The sequence below is a fragment of the Tenrec ecaudatus genome, chromosome 5 (genome assembly GCF_050624435.1).
Source record: "Tenrec ecaudatus isolate mTenEca1 chromosome 5, mTenEca1.hap1, whole genome shotgun sequence".
Classification (NCBI taxonomy): Eukaryota; Metazoa; Chordata; class Mammalia; order Afrosoricida; family Tenrecidae; genus Tenrec; species Tenrec ecaudatus.
In genome coordinates, this window is record NC_134534.1 from 90881026 (window position 1) to 90903731 (window position 22706).

At 38.6% G+C, this 22706-nt stretch overlaps 1 protein-coding gene across 2 annotated transcripts in view; it reads right to left on the reverse strand.

Annotated features, from left to right (window-relative positions):
• Window positions 1-22706, reverse strand: part of FAM120A (family with sequence similarity 120 member A) — a 167697-nt gene that overhangs the window by 36267 nt on the left and 108724 nt on the right. For both annotated transcript variants that reach the window (XM_075549742.1, XM_075549741.1), the window contains exons 9-10: window positions 20234-20461; window positions 11942-12116 (exon numbers count right to left, since the gene is read on the reverse strand). In XM_075549742.1, the coding sequence (XP_075405857.1) occupies window positions 11942-12116; window positions 20234-20461 (403 nt within the window). The remainder of the gene's footprint in view (window positions 1-11941; window positions 12117-20233; window positions 20462-22706) is intronic.

Genomic DNA, 22706 nt, shown 5'->3' on the forward strand with positions numbered 1-22706 from the left:
AGCTTAAAATTCTTGAAATTTGTCCTTCAGCACCACTGATTCTTGTTCATATGCTACCTCCTGAATTGGTGGAATATCCACTATGCCTTTTTGGTGCAGAGTCTCGGTCTTCTTTCCTTGTCTTTTGATGATTCCTGCATCATTCAACATTTTGAGCATAGAAACCTTCAAGATTGCAACTACATGCAGAGCGTAGTCTTCCCTTTTAGCTTTCCAAGACTTTGCACATTTGCCCATAATATGTGCCTTTGTCTTCTCAAACTGTTCTTTGAAATTTCTATCCAGCTCTCTGACTTCGTTTTTCCATTTGCTGTAGCTACTCTACAATTAAGAGCAATTTTCAGTCTCTTATGACATCTACTTTGTTCTTCCCTTTGTTTTTAATGACCTTTTGCTTTCCTCATGAGCGATGTTTTTGATATCCTCTCTTCTGTCATTAGTGTCCAATGCATCAAATCTGTTCTTGAGATCTACTCCACATTTCCGTGTGATAGATTCAAGATCCTATTTTGGCTCTGTGGGCTACTTTTCATTTTCTTCAGCTTTATCCTGAACTTACATATGACCAATGATGGTCTGTTCCAGTCAGCCCCTGGCCTGTTTGAGTTGCTGATACTGAACATTGCTTCTCATCACAGATGTAGTCGATTTGATGTATGTGCATATTCGATCTGAGGAAGTCCATGTAAACAGTTACCTTTTGTATTGTTGAAAAAAGGTTATTTGCTATGAACAAGACATTGGATTTGCAACACTTTACCATGCAATTTCCAGCTTCATTTCTACCCCAAGTCCATATTTTCCAAATACTGTTCCTTTCTCTTCATTTCCAACTTTTGCATTCCAATCACCAATAATTATCAATGCATCTTGATTGCATGTTTGATCGATTTCAGACGGAAGTCATGGGTAGAATTCTTTAATTCTTCATCACTAGCTTTTGTTGGTGCATAACATTCATTATAATTGTACTGTGGGTTACATACATAGAATCCTATCCTAGACAGCATTGTACTTCATGGTGGATGTGGCAAGATCCTTTCTGACAATGACTGTCACACCAATCCTCTGAAGAAGGGAGCTAAGTCCTTCTTTGTTGTCTGTTCCTAGTGACTGTCACTAAGAACAGAGTTGAGTTAAGACTCCCTAATAGCTTGATTTCCATACACTTCAACTCTGACAGGTGAGCCTTAAAAATAATAACTATCTTTTATGATCAGTTCCTCCTTTCTCCCCACCACCTTCCCCCCAACCTTCATGGTCTTGCTACTCCCATTATTGTTCTTGAGGGGTTTATCTGTCCTGGGTTCTGTGTGTCGATAGTTAAGTATTCCATTTTTAAATGTAAGCCACAGTGTACCAAAAAAGCACATTTTTTAAAGCTGTCTCAAAAGCTTGACAATATAAATTCTTTTAAGTTGCACTATAAATAAATTTTATATTTCTATTAATTTACCCCTATATAACTATAATTTATAGCTACCTATTTTTAAAAGCATATTTTTATATACTTAAAGTTTGAGATAGTGGGTAATAATAATAAGTTTGAGCTATTGAGTAAAATGGAGGCAAGTAAACAAGGATCAATTGTATTAAGTGGCTGTTAATTTCTAAATGTGACAACCACTGATCTTTAGTTCCTGACTTTTCGGTGATAGCTGAGGCTATCTTTTAAAAATATACAGAGAATCTGATTTCAATGTTTCTTGTCTCTGAATCACTGTACCTCTCCCATTTCCCTTTGGTAAAAAAACCTAAGAATGCCAGGATCTGCGTGTTAGCGCCTGAGTGTCCAGTTTTGCAGTGGCTGAGGATAAGGAGCACTCAGTGCCCTGTGGGCTGTTAAAGGTAAGGGGTAGCTAATGGTGGTTCAAACCCATTAGCTGCTCCTCTGGAGAAACATAGGGCTGCCTGTTCCCACACAGATTTGTAGTCTTGGAAACCTGATAGGTTTCCTACGAATTGGAATCAGCTCCAGGCAGTGGGTTTGGTTTGTCTTCCCTTGAAGTTTAAGAAGCCCTGGGGCACTGTGACCTAAATGATAACCCACCAGTAATTCTGTGGAAGAAAGCTGGCTGCTCCCATCAAGATGTACTGCTTTCTGAATACTTCAGGAGCCTTTCCACTATCAGTCAGATGAGTATGTTGATTTTGACAGTGGGTTTTCTTTGGTAGCTTTAAAAGCCAATTATAAACATCCTAACACATCTTTCTGTTTTCTCACAGTGAAGATATCATAGCAAGTCAGAGCCCTAAGTGTAGTGTTCTGGGATTCAGACCTTGTAGCCTGCTTACTTCCACGATTATTTCAGTAACAAAAGAAATAACTATCTAAAAGTCTACTTTACCAACTGCTATGTCAACACCCACTCCATTTAGATGAATCCTCTTGTGCTTAGAGGGAAACCACTCTCTTCAGCATGTCAACCGAGGACTATCACAATAATGATTTTCAGTAGCATGCTGCAATGGTATTCCAATGCAATTTGTAAAAGCCGAATTAAAGAACCTATCAAAAGACATGGAGCCTTGGTGATACCTTTTGCAAATCACAAAGAGCATGCAGAGATCACCATGAAGGCCTCAAGGACATTCCATGAGTACAAGGAGATGGGGACCCTGTTCCCTATCTCCACGTGCTAGACACTGCCACTTTACCACATGTGCATCTTTGGCCCCATCCACATGTTGTTATCAAGTCCCATTTCTGGTACAGAGACGATACAGAGGTTGTCAGGGACGACTGTACTGTGGAGAGGTGTTTAAGAAGTTTCCTGTGTGGGTGAAGAGCATTGGCATCTATGGCTGTGCTATTGACTCTTATAATGGGAGCCAAATCATACACCAACAACACTGGGGCCTGATGACCACGGTGCCCTCACTCTGTGCATCACGCCACACTCCCTCCCATCCAGACCATGGGAGGGGAAGGGGCTTCGTCCTGCCAGCATGCTGTCATGCAGTTGCATGACTCCAAGATCAATTTCCTGCTGCCCCGTCCAGGCCTCTGTCATCAGCATGAGTCATACTTAGCCTCTCATAACTCCACACCACAGGCCTCCTCAATAAACACTTCCTGGACAAGGGAAAGGAGGTTATGAGGAGAATGAGGGAGCATTGGTGATACAGTGGGTTAGCCTTTAGGCTGCTAACTAAAAGGTCATGATGAAAACTCACGATGAGACAAAATCAACATGATGGCAGTTGAGTGGATGAAAGGCTCGCAAAAATATAAATTAAATTGCAAAAATGCAATTGAATACGACTTCAAAGGCTAGAATTTTTCTTAGGACCTATTTCTAGATTGTATAGTTCAACCGTAACAATTTTCAAAGAGAAACTTTGGTAATGAGTATTTTATCAATTGTTTTAATTAAGAGATTGAATTTTCAATGGAATAAAATATTCAATCACACTCACAACTCTCAAGTCAATTCTGACTCATGGCAACACCACAGGACAGAGTAGAAGCGCTCTGCTGGGTTCCCAAGACTAAATCTTTATGCAGGTAGAAAGCCTCACCTTTCTCTTGTAAGCAGCTGATAGTTTCAAACTGCTGAACCTGTGGTTAGCACCCTAACTCATAACCCGCTACAAGACTAGCACTCCTTGTCTTAAATTACTAAGAATTAAATATTTTAAAATAACCGTTTATATTTCCATATACCCTTTCTAATAATAAAGTAGTCTTGGGATCCTTTTTGGGGGAAGGCAGGGGGTGGTGGTGGTAGTTGGTTACAGTGATCATTAACAGGAATATAACATCTACAAACACAGAATGACCTAATTTTTACAGTTGTTTTACATTGCAAACCTAAAGTTCAGAAAGTTATATTATCTCCTTGAGTAGATGGTATCTTAGAGACCATGTAAAGAATTTTTAGTTACAACATTGATCAAAATGCCAATGGGTTATTTTAAGAACAAAGGTGTTTTATAGCTTCTCACCAATTACATACGTTAATCTTATCTTTTATATGATCTAAGAGTTGATCATGTGCTGGTGACAGACTCCTTAGGCAAGCTTTAAATACATTCATCTTTCAAATCTTGCCAACCAGAAACATTTGCAGGTCTACTTCCATATGGCCTCATTAGACATCTACATCTTCCTATTTCACTAGAGCAGTGATTCACTGCATTCATCTCCAGCCTCAAGAAATACATTTTTCTTTAATAACATTAAAATAGGCATCAATGAACAGATTTTAAATTTAATATAACTATGATGATTTATGTGTCAAATTAGATAGATTGATGGGGCCCAGTTTTATGACCACTCACTCATCCAGATATTGCTCATAAAGATTTATTTTTATTTATTTAATATGTTTGGGATTTAACAAGAAAATCTATTTTCTCAGTGTAGAGGGCTAGAGGTATGAATCAGGACCCCTGCAAAATGTAGTTTTTTAAATGTTCCTCTTTAGTTTACATTCCTTGGCTCCTTGGTGGTCACCATGTGGCATGGCATGCATCTTCCTACAACTAGGTTCTTTAATCTGCCCTTATATATAAAAACATACTACTATTGTCTCATTAACATAAAAATTAAAGTTCATTCCTCAAGTGGAATTATAATCACAGATGTAGGAGTTAACATTTACAACACATATTCAATCTATAACAAGAATTATTTTTAAAAGCACTGTGTACAAGTCTGATGTAGGTCTCTAAAGGTTTTTACAAGTAGTTACAATCACTGAAAGCAAATGTATGTCAGTTAGATTTTTGTCAATTTGAATTTGAATGAAAGTGTAGGGGTGAAATTCAACCTGTGTTCTTTGAGGTGTTTTTTCAGTGTGTTTTCTGGATGGTGTTACAAATTGGTTACCTCATGTTACTGTATTGTTGTTGATATTCTGACCATAGAGATCCGATTACTATTTTTTATAATGTTCATTTCCTTTTAACAAATTATCTAAATATTTCCTTGTTTGGGAGTACTTTTATTTCTTATTTCTCCTCCAAATTTGATGGATAGTTTTGCTGGATATAGGATTCTTGGTTGGGAGTTTTTTGTTTCAAAGACATATATACTCGTGTATAAGCTGAGTTTTCCAGCACATCTTAAATACATTTTGTGGCAAAATTAGGTGCCTCGTCTGATATTTGGGTCAGCTTATGCTAGAGTATATACGGTAGAATTTTGTTAATAAGTTGGAAAAAAGGGAGGAGATTTTAAGAGGTGTGCTAACATTTGATAGTTTATATGAGTATATTTCACTGAAAGAGGGGACTTAAAGTCCTGATGTAGTGGGGGATGGAGAGATCTGGTAATCTACCAGGGTAACTTTTTAACCCACTGTACTCTAAAGGGAGAGTTCAGTAGGCCCATGTATTGTATATATAAGACAAAGACTTTGGTTTGACCTCAGTCAGCTTCTAGACTCAGGGAGCTGGTAGGTCTGTGTAGGAACTGAACTCTTGCAAGGGGAAGGAATGTGGACCAGGTGATAAGAGTTAAGGTATGGAGATTCCTGTCTGTCACAAGATCTAGTGTCCACTCAGGGTTCTCAGGAGTGAGAGAGGGAGGAGGAAGGGGTTGCTAAGTGATAGGGGGGTTTTAATTAGGGGGAAGGTAGAAGGGGTGAGAGTCCGTCTTAGCAAGCACCCAGCTTGGGTAAGGGAGCCACAGAGACTCACTCCTATGCTTCCTCATTCTCAAGAGAAAAAACTATTGTAACAACTCTTGCAAGAAGGGAGAAGGAAAACTGAGTGATGAAATACAAGTTGGAGACTGCATGCCGTGCCAAAAGATCTGTCTTACACACACGGTTCTCAGAGCGGGGACGGGGGAGAGGGGAGAGAGGAGGGAGAAGGCATGCTATTGGGGTGCTAAGTGACAGGGGGTCCTTTTGGGAGGAGGAGAGTCCCTCATACCTGCAGATAGCTGAGCATGGGAAGGGGGCTGCAGAGAACCACTTCTGTGGCAAGCTATGGGTTCTCTGGGGGTGAAAAAGGTGTGCTTTGCTCGTTTTAAGGGAAAAAAAAATAATAATCTTGGAGCACCAAGAATTCGGGTCTCACGTCTGATTTCCCAGAGTGTGGGGCCTACCTGTTGCATTCTGGCTGCGGTACTGAGAGTTCTAGATAGGAGATGCTATCTGGCCACCATCTTCTTGGAGCCAAAATAACTAGTTAATTTCTTTAAACCAAAACTCAACACACAAATGCAGTCATGTACACCTACAAACACATTTCAAATTTGCTATTTCTCTGGCGAACCCTAATACAAAAATCACAGTGAATGGCATGACTATGTCATAATTTATTAGCTGAAATCTAATAAACAGAGTATAACATAATTACGTACTACCATATAAACTCATGTATATAAGCCAAGTTTTTCAGCATATTTTTAACGTGACATGCACTGTGGAGACTGATCCTCCTCTTTCCTCTGCCACCCGTTATCACCCAATGGGCACATGAACAAAGTGGACATGGCGGCAGGGATGAAAGTTATGCTTGGGCACAGCAATATGGACTTCCACTCACCAAGGCTGACTTGGCCACTGCCACTGCTGAGTGCCCCATTTGCCAGCAGCAGAAACCAACATTAAGTCCAAGATATGGGACAATTTCTCAGGAGAGCAAGCAGCAACTTGGTGGCAGGTTGATTACATAGGACCACTTCCATCATGGAGGGGACAGCGTTTTGTTCTTACTGGAATAGACACCTACTCTGGATATGGATTTGCCTTCCCTGCATGCAATGCTTCTGCCAAACCTATTATTCGTGGACTTACAGAATGCCTTATCCATCGGCATGGCATCCCACATAGCATTGCTTCAGATCAAGGAACTCACTTCACAGCAAATGCAGTGCAGCAATGGGCCCATGCCCATGGAATCCACTGGTCGTATCATGTTCCTCATCATCCTGAAGCTGCCGGTTTGATAGAACAACGGAATGGGCTCCTAAAGACACACTTACAGCACCAACTAGGTGGCAACAACTTGCGGAGCTGGGGCAATGTTCTCCAGGAAGCTGTATACGCTCTAAACCAGCGGCCAATATATGGTGCTGTGTCTCCAATAGCCAGAATTCATGGGTCCAGGAACCAAGGGGTGGAAGCTGGAGTGGCACCACTCACTATTACTCCTAGTGATCCCCTTGCAGCATTTTTACTTCCTGTCCCAGCAACCCTGTGTTCCTCAGGCCTGGAGGTCCTGGTCCCAAAGGAAGGAACTCTCCCACCTGGAAACACAGCACGGATTCCACTGAACTGGCAGCTGAGAATGCCCCCTGGCCACTTTGGGCTTCTCATGCCTTTGGATCAACAGGTGAGGGAAGAGTGTCACTGTACTAAGTGGTGTGATTGAGCCTAATTACCAAGAAGAAATTGGACTAGTGTTACATAACGAAGGTAAAGAAGAATATGTCTGGAATCCAGGAGATCCCATAGGCCGACTTTTAGTGTTACCATGCCCTGTAATTAAGGTAAATGGTAAATTACAGCAACCCAATCCTGACAGGATTTATAATGACCCAGACCCCTCAGGAATGAAGGTCTGGATCACCCCACCAGGCAAAAAACCACAGCCAGCTGAGGTGCTTGCTGAGGCAAAGGTAATACAGAATGGGTAGTAGTAGATGTAGTTTTACCTATCAATTACTACAACGTGATCAATTGCAAAAGCAAGGTTTGTAATTGTCAGTGTATTTTCTTTTCATGTGCTTATTGCATATCTTTCCTTTGTTCGGGTATGATATATCAGATACAATTGGGCTCAGTGTGTTTTCATTTATATGTATGATAGATGATTGGTGATAAGTATAACTGTGATTTCATCATTGTCCAGAAATTATTTAATTGTATATGGCTAAAGAATTGTGTACAGGTGCCAGGTTGGCAAGGGGTGGATTGAGGTAGTTAGTTTATTGTGCCAGCCTGGTCGATAAACACATGTGGGATTAATTGAAGGGAGGAGAGATAAATGGCTCAGCGAGCCTCGCCTTTCTTGTCTCTTGCTCTCTGATCATCGGACCAGTGTGCACTGCCTTATTTGTTCTGTGCCTCAATTTGCAAGCTACACTACCTGTGGGACACCTAATTTGTGGACTTTGTCACTGTTATTTGAGGTTCCTTCAAGACCTGCTACACCACACAATTGGAATTTACATGTCTTGAGCTGAGAACTGAGCGTTGGTGACCTGGCTGACTATTGGTGACCTGCCTTGCTGTTTGCTGCCTATGCCGGGATAGCCTAGCTCTCTCTCTCTCTACAGAGGATTACCTGGCAGCCCTCAAGACTTGAAGGACTGCCAGTGTCTTACAACGCTCTCCCGGGAGTGAGTTGTACTGAGCCATTTGTACTGCTTTGTAATTTAATTGTTCATTTCTGTGTTATATATCTATCTATATAAATATATATAAAATTATTAGCAATCTAGTTTTGCCTCTCTAGAGAACCCTAACACACAGTTTTATGGTAAAATTAGGTGCCTCAGCTGATATTCGTGTCAGCTTTTACTCGAGCATACATGGCACTTAATTTCTGACACAACGTTTGTTAAGCAAGTACAGAGCATTCTGGCTCAACACCTAAAAACCGAAGGTGATCAAGACAGCAATCTTCCTTATTTAGAATGGGTATTCCAATTAGTGATGATCAATGGAGATATGTTAATAATGACTAAAAACTATTAACTAATGTCATTCCTCCCACTTTTAAATTATATCAAATTCATACATCTTTTTGAAAAGTAAAATTTTATTTGTACTACCACAGCAAATTTCTCTAGGTAATTGTTTAAATCCAGAGACTTAATTCAATTTTTGCTAAGTCACAGTTATCTCACACTATCTGCTCTGTCATGCAAGTTTCTTCTGTCACTTCAGTGCAGATAACCTTATCGAAACTCTCTGGATCTTCATCACCTTATAAAAAGGAAGCCCATCTTATCAAAGCTTCAATGACGTCTTACCCTTGCCTAACAACAACAAAAAATCAAAACTCAATTTCAGAAATAACCTAAGCACAAAAGGTTGATTGTTTTAATAACCTTCCAAAAAAAATCCCCAAACCTTAGCATTTATATGAGCACACGAATCTTCAAATCTTCATATTCAATAAGCTATAAAATTAATTCATTTTAATACGTTTGATACTCATGGAAAATAGTAATATAGGCAATATTAATAGATATAAATGCTTATTTACTATTAAAAATTTTAAACATTTGGCAAGACTTCAGCTTTATCTCTTCCCTCATGGGAAGAAAAGATCTACCTTGCATTTCAATTCATAAGCTTTGGCTATAAATGCTGCTAATCCTTTTCTTCATTAGTTGGCTCATTTCCCAAACCAAACCTATAGGATGTTCACTCACCAATTCTTCTAAATTGGTCTTCACCAAAAAAGGCAGTTCTAAAATATGGACTAATTGATTGTTTTTTCCTCTCATCAATCATGAACATCTTTTTTAAAGTTTTTCTATTCTTACTGATAAATGTATCTCATCTCTCCCTGCTAATTTTTTCCTATTTCTAAAAGAATAACAATAATCAGATTCCCAAATTATTCCATCATCCATTCCTAAAAAAGGAGAGGAGTGAGGGACAGAAGAGGAACAAGATGAAGAAGAGAGGGGACAGGAAGGAAGGAAGATGAGGAGAGGGGAAAGGGAAGACACGTCCGATCAAACTTTTCCCCTGAAGCTCCCCTTTCCTACCAACTTAAGCAAACATGAAAATGTTTTGTGTACCCTGTAATCCTCTACACCTCCCTTATCCCTATTTTGCTTTTCAGTGCCCCAGACAGTAAAATTTCTCTCTACTACTCAGACAACCACTTCCAGCAATCACTTCCGGAACTCCTCCCTTTGCTGCCTGATCTAGTGTCAGATTGTTACAGAAAACAGCCCAACTCTTCCTACTATACACATTTTCTGAGAGAAAACAAACAAAACAAACAACAAAAAAAGCCCCTATTCTTGTTTAGTTCTGTATTGTAATGGGTAGGATCAACACCTGAAGTATGGCCTATGTAAGTCATCTCACTCATCCCCACTAGGTTACTCCATTACCAGGGGCTCTATACTAGGCTCTAAGCAACAAATCTGACCCCATTATTTCTCCACTTCATACAGATTTATGGACAGACTCGTTTGCTAAAATGAATTTTAATAATATACCTGGTTGAGAATTCCAAGTGGCACAACAGGCTACAGTTTATTACTAATCTCTTGGCACCATCAGACCTACTTGCACTGATTCTCTGAGTTTTCCTGATGTTATTCATGGACTTAAAGGATACTGAATCAGTATACTCCCTAGCAGGATGCAATTTAAGATAATCTCCTGTATTGTCTATACACATCTCAGCCTTTCTCATTCTTTACTTTAATAGCACTGTGTTGCTTCTTATATCGAAAGACTATTGTTTATTTGCTTATATATTCTCAAAATATACTTAGTTTTATGCAGCAAACTCTTCAAGAAATAACCTAGTTATGAGTATAAATTTCTTTGAGGTGTTATAGAAAACACTCAGGTACGTGTATACACACACACACACACACACACACACACACACCCCTTGCCCCCCCCAAGGGGGTTTTAAAAAGTGTATAGAAAAATTTCCTATCTTATCATCTTCCCACAAACTTTAAAAAGTATACTTGTATTTAAGCACACATTGAATCTTTGAAAAGAATTCCTAATACTCACTGTTTCCAGGGGAGTGGGGGTGGGGGTGGGGTGGGGTAGGGAGATCAACTGGAGTGGGAAATAAGCATTATCCCTTTTTTAGCTACAACCACATAAACTCAGTAATCACAGTACTACTATGTATCTTCAAGTAAGAGTAGGAGCACATGCTTAATTTCAAAATAATAAAGTACCACAATTTTGCCACAGTAAATTAAAATTAGAACACTTTACCAATGTTCCATTCAAACAAAAAACATTAAGTTCAGGAGACAGACTTAATTTTTAGTTTCAAAACTCCCAAAGTAAGAAACATCCATAGCCTTGGTCGCTAATTAAAAATGAATTATTCATCTAATAATACTATATGACAAAACACGTAATTGGTAGATTCTTTGTATATAACTTAGACCAAATAGTCTTAGGTTAAAAAACAAACAAAAACAGTTGGTAATTTACAATTTCCACACCACAAAAAAAACCTCTATTTTAAACTCAGGTTTAGTAAGTTTTTTCTGTATTTCTTACTAAATATAAGCCAACTTTTATTTTCCCTACATTAGTACATAAAATTACCTAGAACAGAGGAATTTTTCCCAATAAATATTTATTACACTGGTCCAATAGAAGATGGAAAATCTGTTTGACCTTAACTTTTAACAATAATTTCAAACAATAATTTTTACTATCACCCTCCATCTCCAAAGTTAATTAGTAGGAATTGTGTACTAAAATTAAAATGCCTCAGGTATATTAGTAAACTTCTGTGATGACAAACTAAGTTACAAGGCAGTTGTTTACAACTACTAAGCTGTATATGGTGGCACTGCTATAGCACAGAAACTTAATGCCAGGGATTTAACAAAACCTTTCCTCAAGAACACTGGGCTTCCAAGAGCAGATGTGCAGCCCCTCCAAAAAAAAAAAAAAATCAGACAACACACAATACACACATACTTATTATGCAGTTAAGGACAGAAAGGACGACATTTATAAAGACAACTTATCAGATCAGCATTGCTTAAAGGATAAATCTACTATTTTGTCATTTAACAGAATAAATTTTGGTTTTGAAATGCAACTGAGGAAAAAGAAATCTATGAGAGTTACTCCATTTCTAAACACCTTGATTTGAGCCCTGTTGTCTACAGTGAAAGTCCCAGCTTTTTACATAAGAGCCACACAGGGTTAACCCAATAATGATTCTTCTAACGCTTTAGAAAATGCACAAGAGCGTATGAGATACTGAAGAAAAACAAACAGTGGATTTTTACAGTACATACATTCTGGAGGAAGTCTGTTCTTTCTAAAAGCAAGTCTCTCAGTTTTCTTTCTGTTTTCTGCCAAACTAAACAGGACTCCGTAAACATACTGACGAACAGGCCTATAGAGCAGGGCAGCAGGAGGCAGGTCTTTGTTGGCTTCATCTTCAATAGAAACAGCAATTTTGATTTCACCCTTCGCATGGAAGAAAGCAGAATGATATTGCATATTTTTCATGTTGAATTTACAATAAATTTACTGCACTATATTAAACTATCTCTACTTAGGAACACTCTAATGCTAATGTAATTAATCATTTGGTAGACTGCAGAAAAGACAACTCAAATTGTAAAGGCACAATCACCATTATTGTTAAAATTTGAAACCTAGAAAAAAGGAAAACCCTGTGGATAATAGGTTTTTCAAACAACCTACACAGAGTAATATTAGATCAGAAACAATTGTGAATTTTCACGAAAGTCACATGTAATAAATTTTACAATTTTCAACGACCTGTACAAAATCCAAAGAGGCCTGTCCGCAAGCACAGTTGGAATAAGCACTTGGTTGCTATCTGAAAGGTCAACTGATACATTGGGAAAAGATGAGACAGTCTGCTTCCTTAAAATTTACACCTTAGAAACCCTATGCACCAGTCCCTTGGGGTCACAGTGAATCTTGACTCAATGTCAAAGGGTTTGATTTTGGAGGGATTTCAAAACCCAAAGACCTTAAACATTCTGAAAATAAATGGTAAATTTTCTTTAATCACTCCTATAAAAATTATATGTTAATATCATCTACTAAAGAGAATTCTTTAAAGTTATTTCTTTTTACAAGCATTAAACAGGTATTAGGCACCTGCCATAGAATGGCAAGTAATCAGTAAATGCATTAACTCAATGAAAAGGTATTCAGGCTTCTGGGGCAGAAAATGAACCAAGCCCTAATTTTTTTATTTTCCCTCAAGAGCAGTGCTGCCCAGGCTGAATAGACATGTATGAAAGAGTGAGGTTATTAACAAACACACGCACATTGCTGCCAAGAGACAAATGGCTGGCAGTGACCTTGTGAAACAGAGATCTGTCTCAGATACTTTATGGTATCAAGGTTTATTTCAAGATAATTTGCAATAAATTCTATTCACATACACGTATATCATGAAAATGCATTTATAATCTTCAGTAATTTTTAATTCATTGATGCTACACTAATTATTTTTAAATATTTGCCTGTCACACAAAATTAATTTCAAAACACATCTTTTCTTTCATCATATATATTTAAGCCAAGAAATGATTGGCAGCCCAAGTGCTTAACGTTCATTTATCTAGTAGGTTCATGTGTACTAACGTTCGCACCCCAGGAATATTTACGCTGTTAACAATAATGCTTTCACAGTTTCCTAGGTTACCTCAAAGCTTCATGTCACTGCAAATGACATGGCAGTTGTTAGGTGCCACCCAGTCATCACAGCCCATTCTCACCCGATGCACACTCGAAGGAAATGCTACCCAGCCCTGTGCCATCCTTACAATCGTGCCTGTTTGAGCGCATAAGTTACATACACTCTGTGAATTCATCTCTTTAAGGGTTTTCCTCTTATTTGTTGCCCTTCCACTTAAGCAAGCATTATGTCTTTCTTCAAGGACTGGTCTGTACTGACAACGTGTACGTAGTATGTAAGATACAAGCGCGTCATCCTTGCTTCTAAGCAGTCAGGCCATACTTCTTCCAAGAGAGACTGTTTCTCCTTTGGGCAGTCCATGGTACTTCCAATATTCTTTGCTAGCACCACAATCCGAATACATCAATTCTTTGGTCTTCCTTATTCAATGTCCAACGTATATCCAACCTTCCCATGCATACGAGTCAGTTTAAAACACCATGTCTTTGGCCAGGTACACCTTAGTCTTCAAAGTAACCTCCCTGCTTTTCAACATTCTAAAGAGGCCATGGACAGCAGATTTACTCAATGCAGCATGTCCCTTGATCACTTGGCTGGTGCTTCCATGACCACTGATTGTGGATCCAAGACAAAACCTTTGAGAACGTCTATCTTTCCCCATTTATCATGATGTTACCTTATTGGTCCAGTTGTGAAGATTCTGGTCTTCTTCACCTGAGTTGTTATCTATACTGAAGGCTGCAATCCTTGATCTTCATGAGAAAGCCCTACTTCAAATCCTCTTCACTTTCTGCAAGCAATGTTGTGTCATCTTTGTAATGCAGGATGTTGATAGCCTTCCTCCAATCTTGATGTCATATTCTTCTTCATACACTCCAGTTTCTCTGATGATCAGTTCAGCATACAGACTGAACAAGTATGTTGAGGATACAACTCTGTCACACACCTTTCCTGATTTTAAACCATGCAGTATTTCCTTATATGCTTCAAACAACTGCCTCTTAATTAATGTACAAGTTCCTAATTAACACAAGGAAATATTATGGAATTCCCTTTCTCAAGGCTATCTATAGTTTCTAATGATCCAAGCAGTTGAATGCTTGTAGATAATCCAAAAAATACAAGTAAACATCTTTCTGGTATTTTCTGTTTTGATCCATCTGAAGTCACCTTGTTCTATGTCCTCTTCTGACTCCGGCCTGAAAATTTAGCAGCTCCATATCAATGTACTGCTGAAACAGTCATTGATCTTCGTTAATTTTTACATGCATGTGTTATCAATGATTTAGACCCATAAACGTGTGTATTCTGGGGGATGATCTTTCTTTGGATTGAGTACAAATATGGATCTCTTCCAGGCAGTTGGACAAGTAGCTGTCCTCCAAATTTCCTTGCACGGATACATGAGGACTTCCAGTGTACTCACTTCATCAACTTGTTGAAACATATCAACTGGTACATCATCAATGCCTGCAGACTTGTTTTTGTCTAATGCTTTCCATCTAGCTTGAACTTCTTCATTCAGTAACACTAGTACTTAAACATACCCTGCCTCCTAAAATGGTGGAACATCAATTCTTTCATTTTGGTATATTAAATCTATTTTTTCCATCTCCTTTGGATGGAAAGCACCCAATCTTCTTGGGATTCCTGCATCATTCAATATTTTGTCCACAGAACTTTTAATATTACAACTCAAGTCTTGATTTTATTCTTGAGTTCTTTCAGTTTCAGGTATACTGAACGTATTCTCCCTTTTCTCACCTTTCAGTATAACATCTTTGTTTTTTAGAACACCCTTTGAAATTTTCTATTCAGTTCTGACCAGACTAGCATTTTCATTTGGTTCTGCTTTCTTCTGACATCATGCCCATCTTTCCTCTTTTTATAAATGATCTATTGTTTGCTTCATGTTTAATATTCTTAATGTCCCTCCAAAGCTCATCAGATCTCATTTCATTAATGATAAATGTAGTAAACCTGTTGGTGAGATGTTCTAGAAATTGAGGTAAGATGAACTCAAGGCTTTAATTTTGGCTTTCCTGGACTGGTATTCATTTTCTGTAACTTCAATCTGAACTTATATAGGAGAAATTGATGGTCTGCTGCAGTCAGCCCCTGACCTGGTTTTAGATGCTGATACTGAGTGTCTCCATTATGTCTTAACACAGATGCAGTATATTTGTATTCCATCTGGAGAAGTTCAGGTGTATAGTTGTTCATTTGTGTTGTTGAAAAAAGGATTTTCTTGGAATAAATCACTGGTCTTAAAATGTCATATGGCTCCCAGCTTTGTTTCTGTCACCGAGTCCTTATGATCCCTTCCTTTCCCTTCCTCTTCGTTTCTGACATTTGTACTCAAATCACCAATAGACAGCAATGTATCTCCACTGCATGTTTGATCAATTTTAGACTAGAAACATACGTAGAATTCTTCAATTTCCCCATCACTAGTTTTTGATTAGGGGCATAAATTTAAATAATGGTTGTATTGATGGGATCTCCTTGAAGCCAATCACAGACAATATAGATCTTGCAGTGTCCTTTTAGACAATGAATACAATGCCATTTCTCTTGATTATGTCATAACCAACTTAGTAAACTATACGATTAAATGGCCAATAAACAGTCAATTTCAGCTTGCGAACAGCTAGGATATTGATTTTCATACAAATGTATTGTTGTTGTAAGGTGCTCTGAACCACAGTGGCTCTGAACCACAGTGGTTCTAGGAATATCAAAACGAAATACTGCCCAGTCCTGTTCAATGGTCACAATTATCCCTATGCCTTAGTCCACTGATGCAACCATGGTATAAATCCATATCCTTGAAGGTCTTGCACTTTTTCACTGCCCTCCCACTTAACCACATATGATAGTCTTCTCTAAGCTCTTGCCTCTCCTGACAGCATTTCCCAAGTGTGAAAAGACACAGTCTTGGCACCCTTGCCTCTAAGGAAAACTCTTCTACCAGTACAGATTGGTCTTTCACGTGCTTATGAGGCCATTGAAAATGCCATGCCTTGGCTCACATGCACCTGAGTGCTCAAAACAACATCCTTGCTTTTCAGGACTCTAAAGAGATCCGGTGCAGATTTACCGAATGCAATGTGTTGTTTGACCTCTTGACTGCTACTTCCATGAGCACTGATTGTGGATCCAAGCAAGACAAAAAAAAAAATCCTTGACAACTTCAACCTTTTCTCCATTGATCATGATGTTACCTGTTGGTCCTATCGTGAGAATTGTGGTCTTTATATTGAGTTGTAATCCACATTAAAGGTAACAATCCTTGCTCATCAGCAAGTGCTTCAATTCCTGCTCACTTTCAGCAAGCAAGGTTGTGTCATTTACAAAGTGTAAGTTAATAAGCCTTCCTCTAATTCTGATAACACATTCTCTTCCATATGATTCAGTTTCCCTGATGATTTGCTCAGCATACAGATTGAGCAAGTATGGTGAGAATACAACACGGACGCATACCTTTCCTGATTTTAAACCATGCAGCATTCCCTCCGTTTGTTAACACAGCCACCTCTTTGTCACGTACATGTTCCAAATGAGTACAATGAAGCATTCTGAATTCCCATTCTTCTCAAAGTTATCCACAGTTTATTAGTCCACAGAGTCAAAATCCAGCTGGCATCAGCAGTGCCATCTCTTAGTCCACGTCATCTTCTGAATCCAGCCTGAAACTCCGACAGCTCTTTATAACTGTACAGCTGCTACCACTGTTGGATGATCTGAAGCAAAATTTTACTTGTGTGTGATATCAATGATATTGTTCTACAGTTTGAACATTCTCGAGTCACCTTTCTTTGGAATGAGCACAAACGTGGATTCTTCCAGGTAATTGGCCAAGTAGCTGTTGTCTCCAAATTTCCTGGAATATATGAATGAGTGTTGCCAGTGCTTCTTCAGCTTGCTGAAACTATCGATTGATCCCATCAATTCTGGAACCTTGTTTTTGGATAACGCAGTGCAGTTTGAACTTCTTCCTTCAGCACTATTGGTTCTTGCTCATATGCCACCTCCTGAAATGGTGGAATGTTTACTAGTTCTTTTTGATATAGGGATTCTGTGTATTCTTAATCAAGAGAATCTTTTAAGATTGCAATTGAGGCCTGCACTTTTCTTGAGTTATTTCTGTTTCGGATATGCTGAGCCCCCCCTCCACCCAACTTCTTTTGGTTTTCTAATTCTTTTCAGGTTTCATTATAATTTTCTTATAATTTGACTGTCTTCTTCAGCTGCCCTTTGAAATTTTTTATTCATCTCTTTGACTTTATACTTCTTTCCATTTGCTTGAGCTACCCTATAATAGAGCAAGATATAAATAAGCAAACAAACAAGAGCAACTTTCAGTGTCTCTGATGACATCCACTTTGAAATTGTCTCTGCTATCTTTTCAATGACCTTTTGTTTCCTTTACAATGTTCTTGATATCTTCCCAAAGCTCTTCCAGTCTTGTCATTAGCATTCACTATGTCAAATCTGTTCCTGAGATGTTCTAGAAATTCAGGTGGGATAGACCCAAGTTCATATTTTGGCTTATGTGGACTCGTTTTAATTTCCTTCAGGTTTCTCCTCAACTTATATATGAACAAATTGATGGTCTGTTCCACATAGGGCTGTGGTCTGGTTTCAGCTGCTGACATTGAACTTCTCTATCATGTCTTTCCACAGATATGCATTTGATGTCGGTATACCCCATCTGGGAAAGTCCATGTGTACAGTCACCTTTTGTGTTGTTGAAAAAGAATACTTGCTATTAATAAGTCAATGGTTTACAAAAATCTATCATGTGATCTCCAGCGTCATTCTATCACCATGTCTATAGTTTACAACTATTGTTCCTTCTTGTTTCCAACTTTTGCATCCCAATCACCAATCATTATCAATGTATCTTGATTGCATATGTGATCAATTTCAGGCAGAATTCCTTGGTAGACAAAATTCTTCAATTTCTTGATCACCAGGTTTTTGTGGTTAACGCATAAATTTGAATAGGGCATTCTTAGAGGCACTGAGATGTAATGCTATGAAACAGCATTGTACTTCATGATGGATTTAGCAAGATCCTACCTGACAATGAATGCCACGCCATGTCTCTTATGTTATTCCTCGATTGTGTTATTCAATAAAGTAGTACATCACATGATTTTCTCATTCAAAATGGCCAACACAAATCCATTTCAGTTAATGCCTAAGACATCGACCTTTAAGCATTCTAGTTCATTGCATGTGTTGCTTGAGTCTGAAGATGAATTTATACATTGGTATCGGACATATGAGCTACTATTGGACTTAGGGACTTGATCTGGTCAAGGCTGTTTTCTTAATGTACAATTACTCTTTGATATAAACTTCTCCCTTACACAAATGATTGTCTCTGGAATTGTTTCTCTAGTCAACACAGACTAACTCTTTATGGAGTAGGAAGCCCCATCTTTCTCCTGCGGAGCCACTGGTGGTTTTGAACTACAAACCTTGCGTATTGCAGCCCAACATATAACCACTATGCCAAAGGGATTTTCAATATTTGCCTTTGGAGTAAATACTATAGAGTAATAACAGTTCTGGGTTATTACTAACCCACATTGACTTAATTGTACATATAACTTATTTATCTATTGTGTACACAATTTAAGATTCATCACTCTAACACCAAGCAAATGAATCCATAGGACCTTTTATCTTCAACGGGAAAAGTTAGTAATCTATTTTGATGATATTTTGAAAGTGTCTTCCCAAAACTTCCAATATTAAACTTAGCAAATTCCTGTATCTGAATTAAGTTCCTTTAATATATTATGTTGAATTTAAAAATTAAAATCTTTACTTTATAGTCATCTGAAAACCGATAGTGTACATGCAAATAACATGAAGTTGGAGACAAATGGAATTGAAAAAAAATTTGTCAAAAGGATCTGAGTAAGTAATGCTGGCCTAACTGTTCTTCATTTCCTCTCATTATAAAAATATAAATTAGTTAAAATGTTTAGTCAGTTAACATGAAAAGAAGTCACCTTTGGAACACGAGAATAGAATTATCTATTTCATTTGACAAACCACATGGAAAGAAAGAAAAAAAAGATCTTACTATATATTTTGTAACAGATTTTGATGAAAACATGCTAATAAATGTATGGTTCTCATAATACAATTCTGCATGAGATATCTGCAGGAAGACAATTTATTAAGATTGTGGGTGTATTATTTTAAATACCATCACAAAGATTGACATGTTAAAGACCCAAGATTCAAAAGGAATACTATAATGTAACAATACATTTAGATGTACATTTGGTAAGAAATTAATAAATATTATGAATCGTGTCCAGATAGAGATAATTATATTTATTGATTATGCAAATGTTACAAAATTCAGATGTTGTTAGCAAGTTCTACAAAATGGTGCTCAATGAAGTACATGAACAAATAAAAAATTATGAAGTACCTTTAGCCATTCTACAAGGAAAATATCATTTTCTGAGAACAACTGACAGATAATCATGTTATGTCAAACATCAAAATTCATTCTAGCATTATGGTATGAATATGGTGTATGAAAATTTTAAAGTGTATGTTAAAATATCATTATGAGTCACAAAAATGTGATGATTATCTAATTAGAAGTTTTAAGAATATTTTACATTAAATTTAAAGAAAAAGTGAAGTTACACAAGTTTTTATCATTGCATTTTTAGGTTAACATATTCAGATTTTGTTCAATGTCCCAGACAGGAAAATATATTTGGACCGAATAGTTTAGAAGATAAAGAAACATTTCCATATAGATTTTAGAAGAGGGATGGGGCTGAAGGATGAGCAAAAGTGACACTCACAGGAATCATCCCTCTAAACTAAGGACTGTAACTACAAATGACCGCTTTGACAATACCTTTGTTAGGATATGAAAGATGTAGGGATACATTAGTCCCTTCTTGTGCCTGTGTTCCGCCACTCTCAATACTTCAGGTGCAACTGGAGGTAATGGAGGTGTGGTAATATCCATGTGGTTCCTGGTGGGCATGGACAGAAGGCAGGGAATTGGTTGTACAGTGCCAATTTGGCTTCCTTTTCCTTCAGCAATCTGGCTGCCTGAAGAGGCAGTGGACGAACCTTCTGCCTACAGAACAAGAGGTCACAGGAGTGGGGGGGGGAGGAAAAGAAAAAGTTCATTTCAGGTTTCTTTCATCCTAACGTGCATTAGAGATGTCTGTCCAGGCTAGATAGGGAAAAAATAAAAGACCAGTAGCGTCTAAAAGTGACAAACTTAAATTCAGGACATCAAGGTAAATGATATTGGAGTGCAATGGTCGACAAACAGGAAATAATAATTATTAAAACCAACAAAATGTTACCACTGAGAGATTATTAATCATGAGATCTCAATCTTTCTCTCTCTCTCTCTTACTGACAACACTCCAGAGATGGTGCTGAGTCATACCTCACACAAAGATCACTATTTTGTATTCATTATGCCACATAATACTTAATTTAATTCTCTGCAGTACCCTACTGGCCCATGATCTGTGTACTCCAGACATGCTCCTTAACCTTTCCCTGCTATTCAATGTGGTAGCTACATGGGAGGTGTTAGCCCCCACAGGCTGGTCTCAAGGCTACGCTTGAATTGTCTCACGGGAAGAGCTGGAGGAAATGATGCTAAGCCAAGTTAGTCAAGCAAAAAAAGACAACTACGAGTTGAGTCCACTGAGGTAAGTATAATCAACACAGCGGGAACAGAAGAAAAACTATTTCATACATAATTTACATGTTGAGGGACAGGCACACAAGAAGGGGACAGACCAACCCCAATGATGCATATAGCTTATCAACATAAAGAAGGAGAAAAGAGAGCAGCGAACAAGAAAAAAAGTGGGATAAGACAAAGGCATTGGGGAGAACAGGGCACTCACCCACCCACAGGGAGGGTAGTTTGTGTCTCCACCAGAAACGGAGAGAGGGACCAGACCTCAACCTGGTGCGCCAAGCCTTGAGGGCAGCATAGCAGCATGAAGCAGTGAACTAACAGAGAGGTCTGTGGGGTTGGCCTGGCCCCTATCCCAGCTCCTTTGATACCCCTCCCCAGAAGAATGCACTATACAGAGGACAGCACTGAAGATAAACAGCCCAGAGAGAGACAGAACAAGAGACGGGTGGGGATAGAGTGTTGACAGCATCCTGGCCCACCAAGCTTTGAGAAGGACAGTCTCACTCAGAGCAGCCAATGAACAGAGAGGACCATAGATTCTTCCTCACCACAAGATACGAGTGCCCTTACTGACCCACGGCGTTCCGGAGGCACCAGCAGAGACACAGTGCAGGAATTGTGCCCAATCTGACCACCCCACACCAGAGCGTAACACAAAGGGAGCGCAACAGAGCAGCAAGGGAAGCAAAGCAATAAAGTCCCCTAGGAACTCTGAAAACAGAATTCGGACTCGGGGAGCAGGGGGCCAGGATGAGCAGACCAGATCGGAAAACATTCATGAGGTTCAGCAGACATATCTGGAACTATTCATTGGCTGTTTTATTATTATTATTCTTTTTCCTGTCTATCTATATAAGATATGTAGGAAAAACAATCCCAAGGAGAAAACAATGGGACTGAGGGTTGGGGTAGGGGGTGGTGAGAGAAGGAGGTGGGGGAAAAGGAGGGGGGAGCCAACAAACCCAGAGACAAGGGAACAGCAAGAGATCTAAAACTGATGGCGAGAAGGGCATAGAATGTCTGGTGGGATTCGAGCAAATGCAATGTAACCAAGAGGAAGTACAAAGAGCTTGATGAAGGACAAGCATGATAGTAGAACAAGAGGAAAGGAAACAGAAGAAAAACCAATGAGGTAAAAGACATTGATAGAGACATAAACATAGGCATGTACATATACAAATATACTAATATATAACAATAAGGATATAGGTCTATCTTAATATATGTACACCTATTTTTAGGCTAAGTATTAAGGTAGCAGGCACACACTGGGCCTCTACTCAAGTCCTCCCTCAATGCAAGAACACTTTGTTCTAATAATCCAGCATTCTGTGATGCTCACCTTTACGACACGATCCTGAAGACAAATGGGTGTAATAAGCTAATGTGGGTAGTATAAGCTAATGTAATGAAAAGCTGATGGTGCTAGGCTATTACAAGATATAGTATCTGGGGTCTTAAAAGGCTTGAAGCTAAACAAGTAGCCATCTAGCAGGGCAAGAAGAAAGCCCAGAAGAAAGAAGCACATCAACCCATGTGATCACAAGGTATGGATTGTATCAGGTATTAGAAGACCCAAAACAAACCATTTTGATGCAAATGAAGGGGGTTGGAATGGAGATCAAAGCCACCTGTATACAATTGGACATCCCCCCTC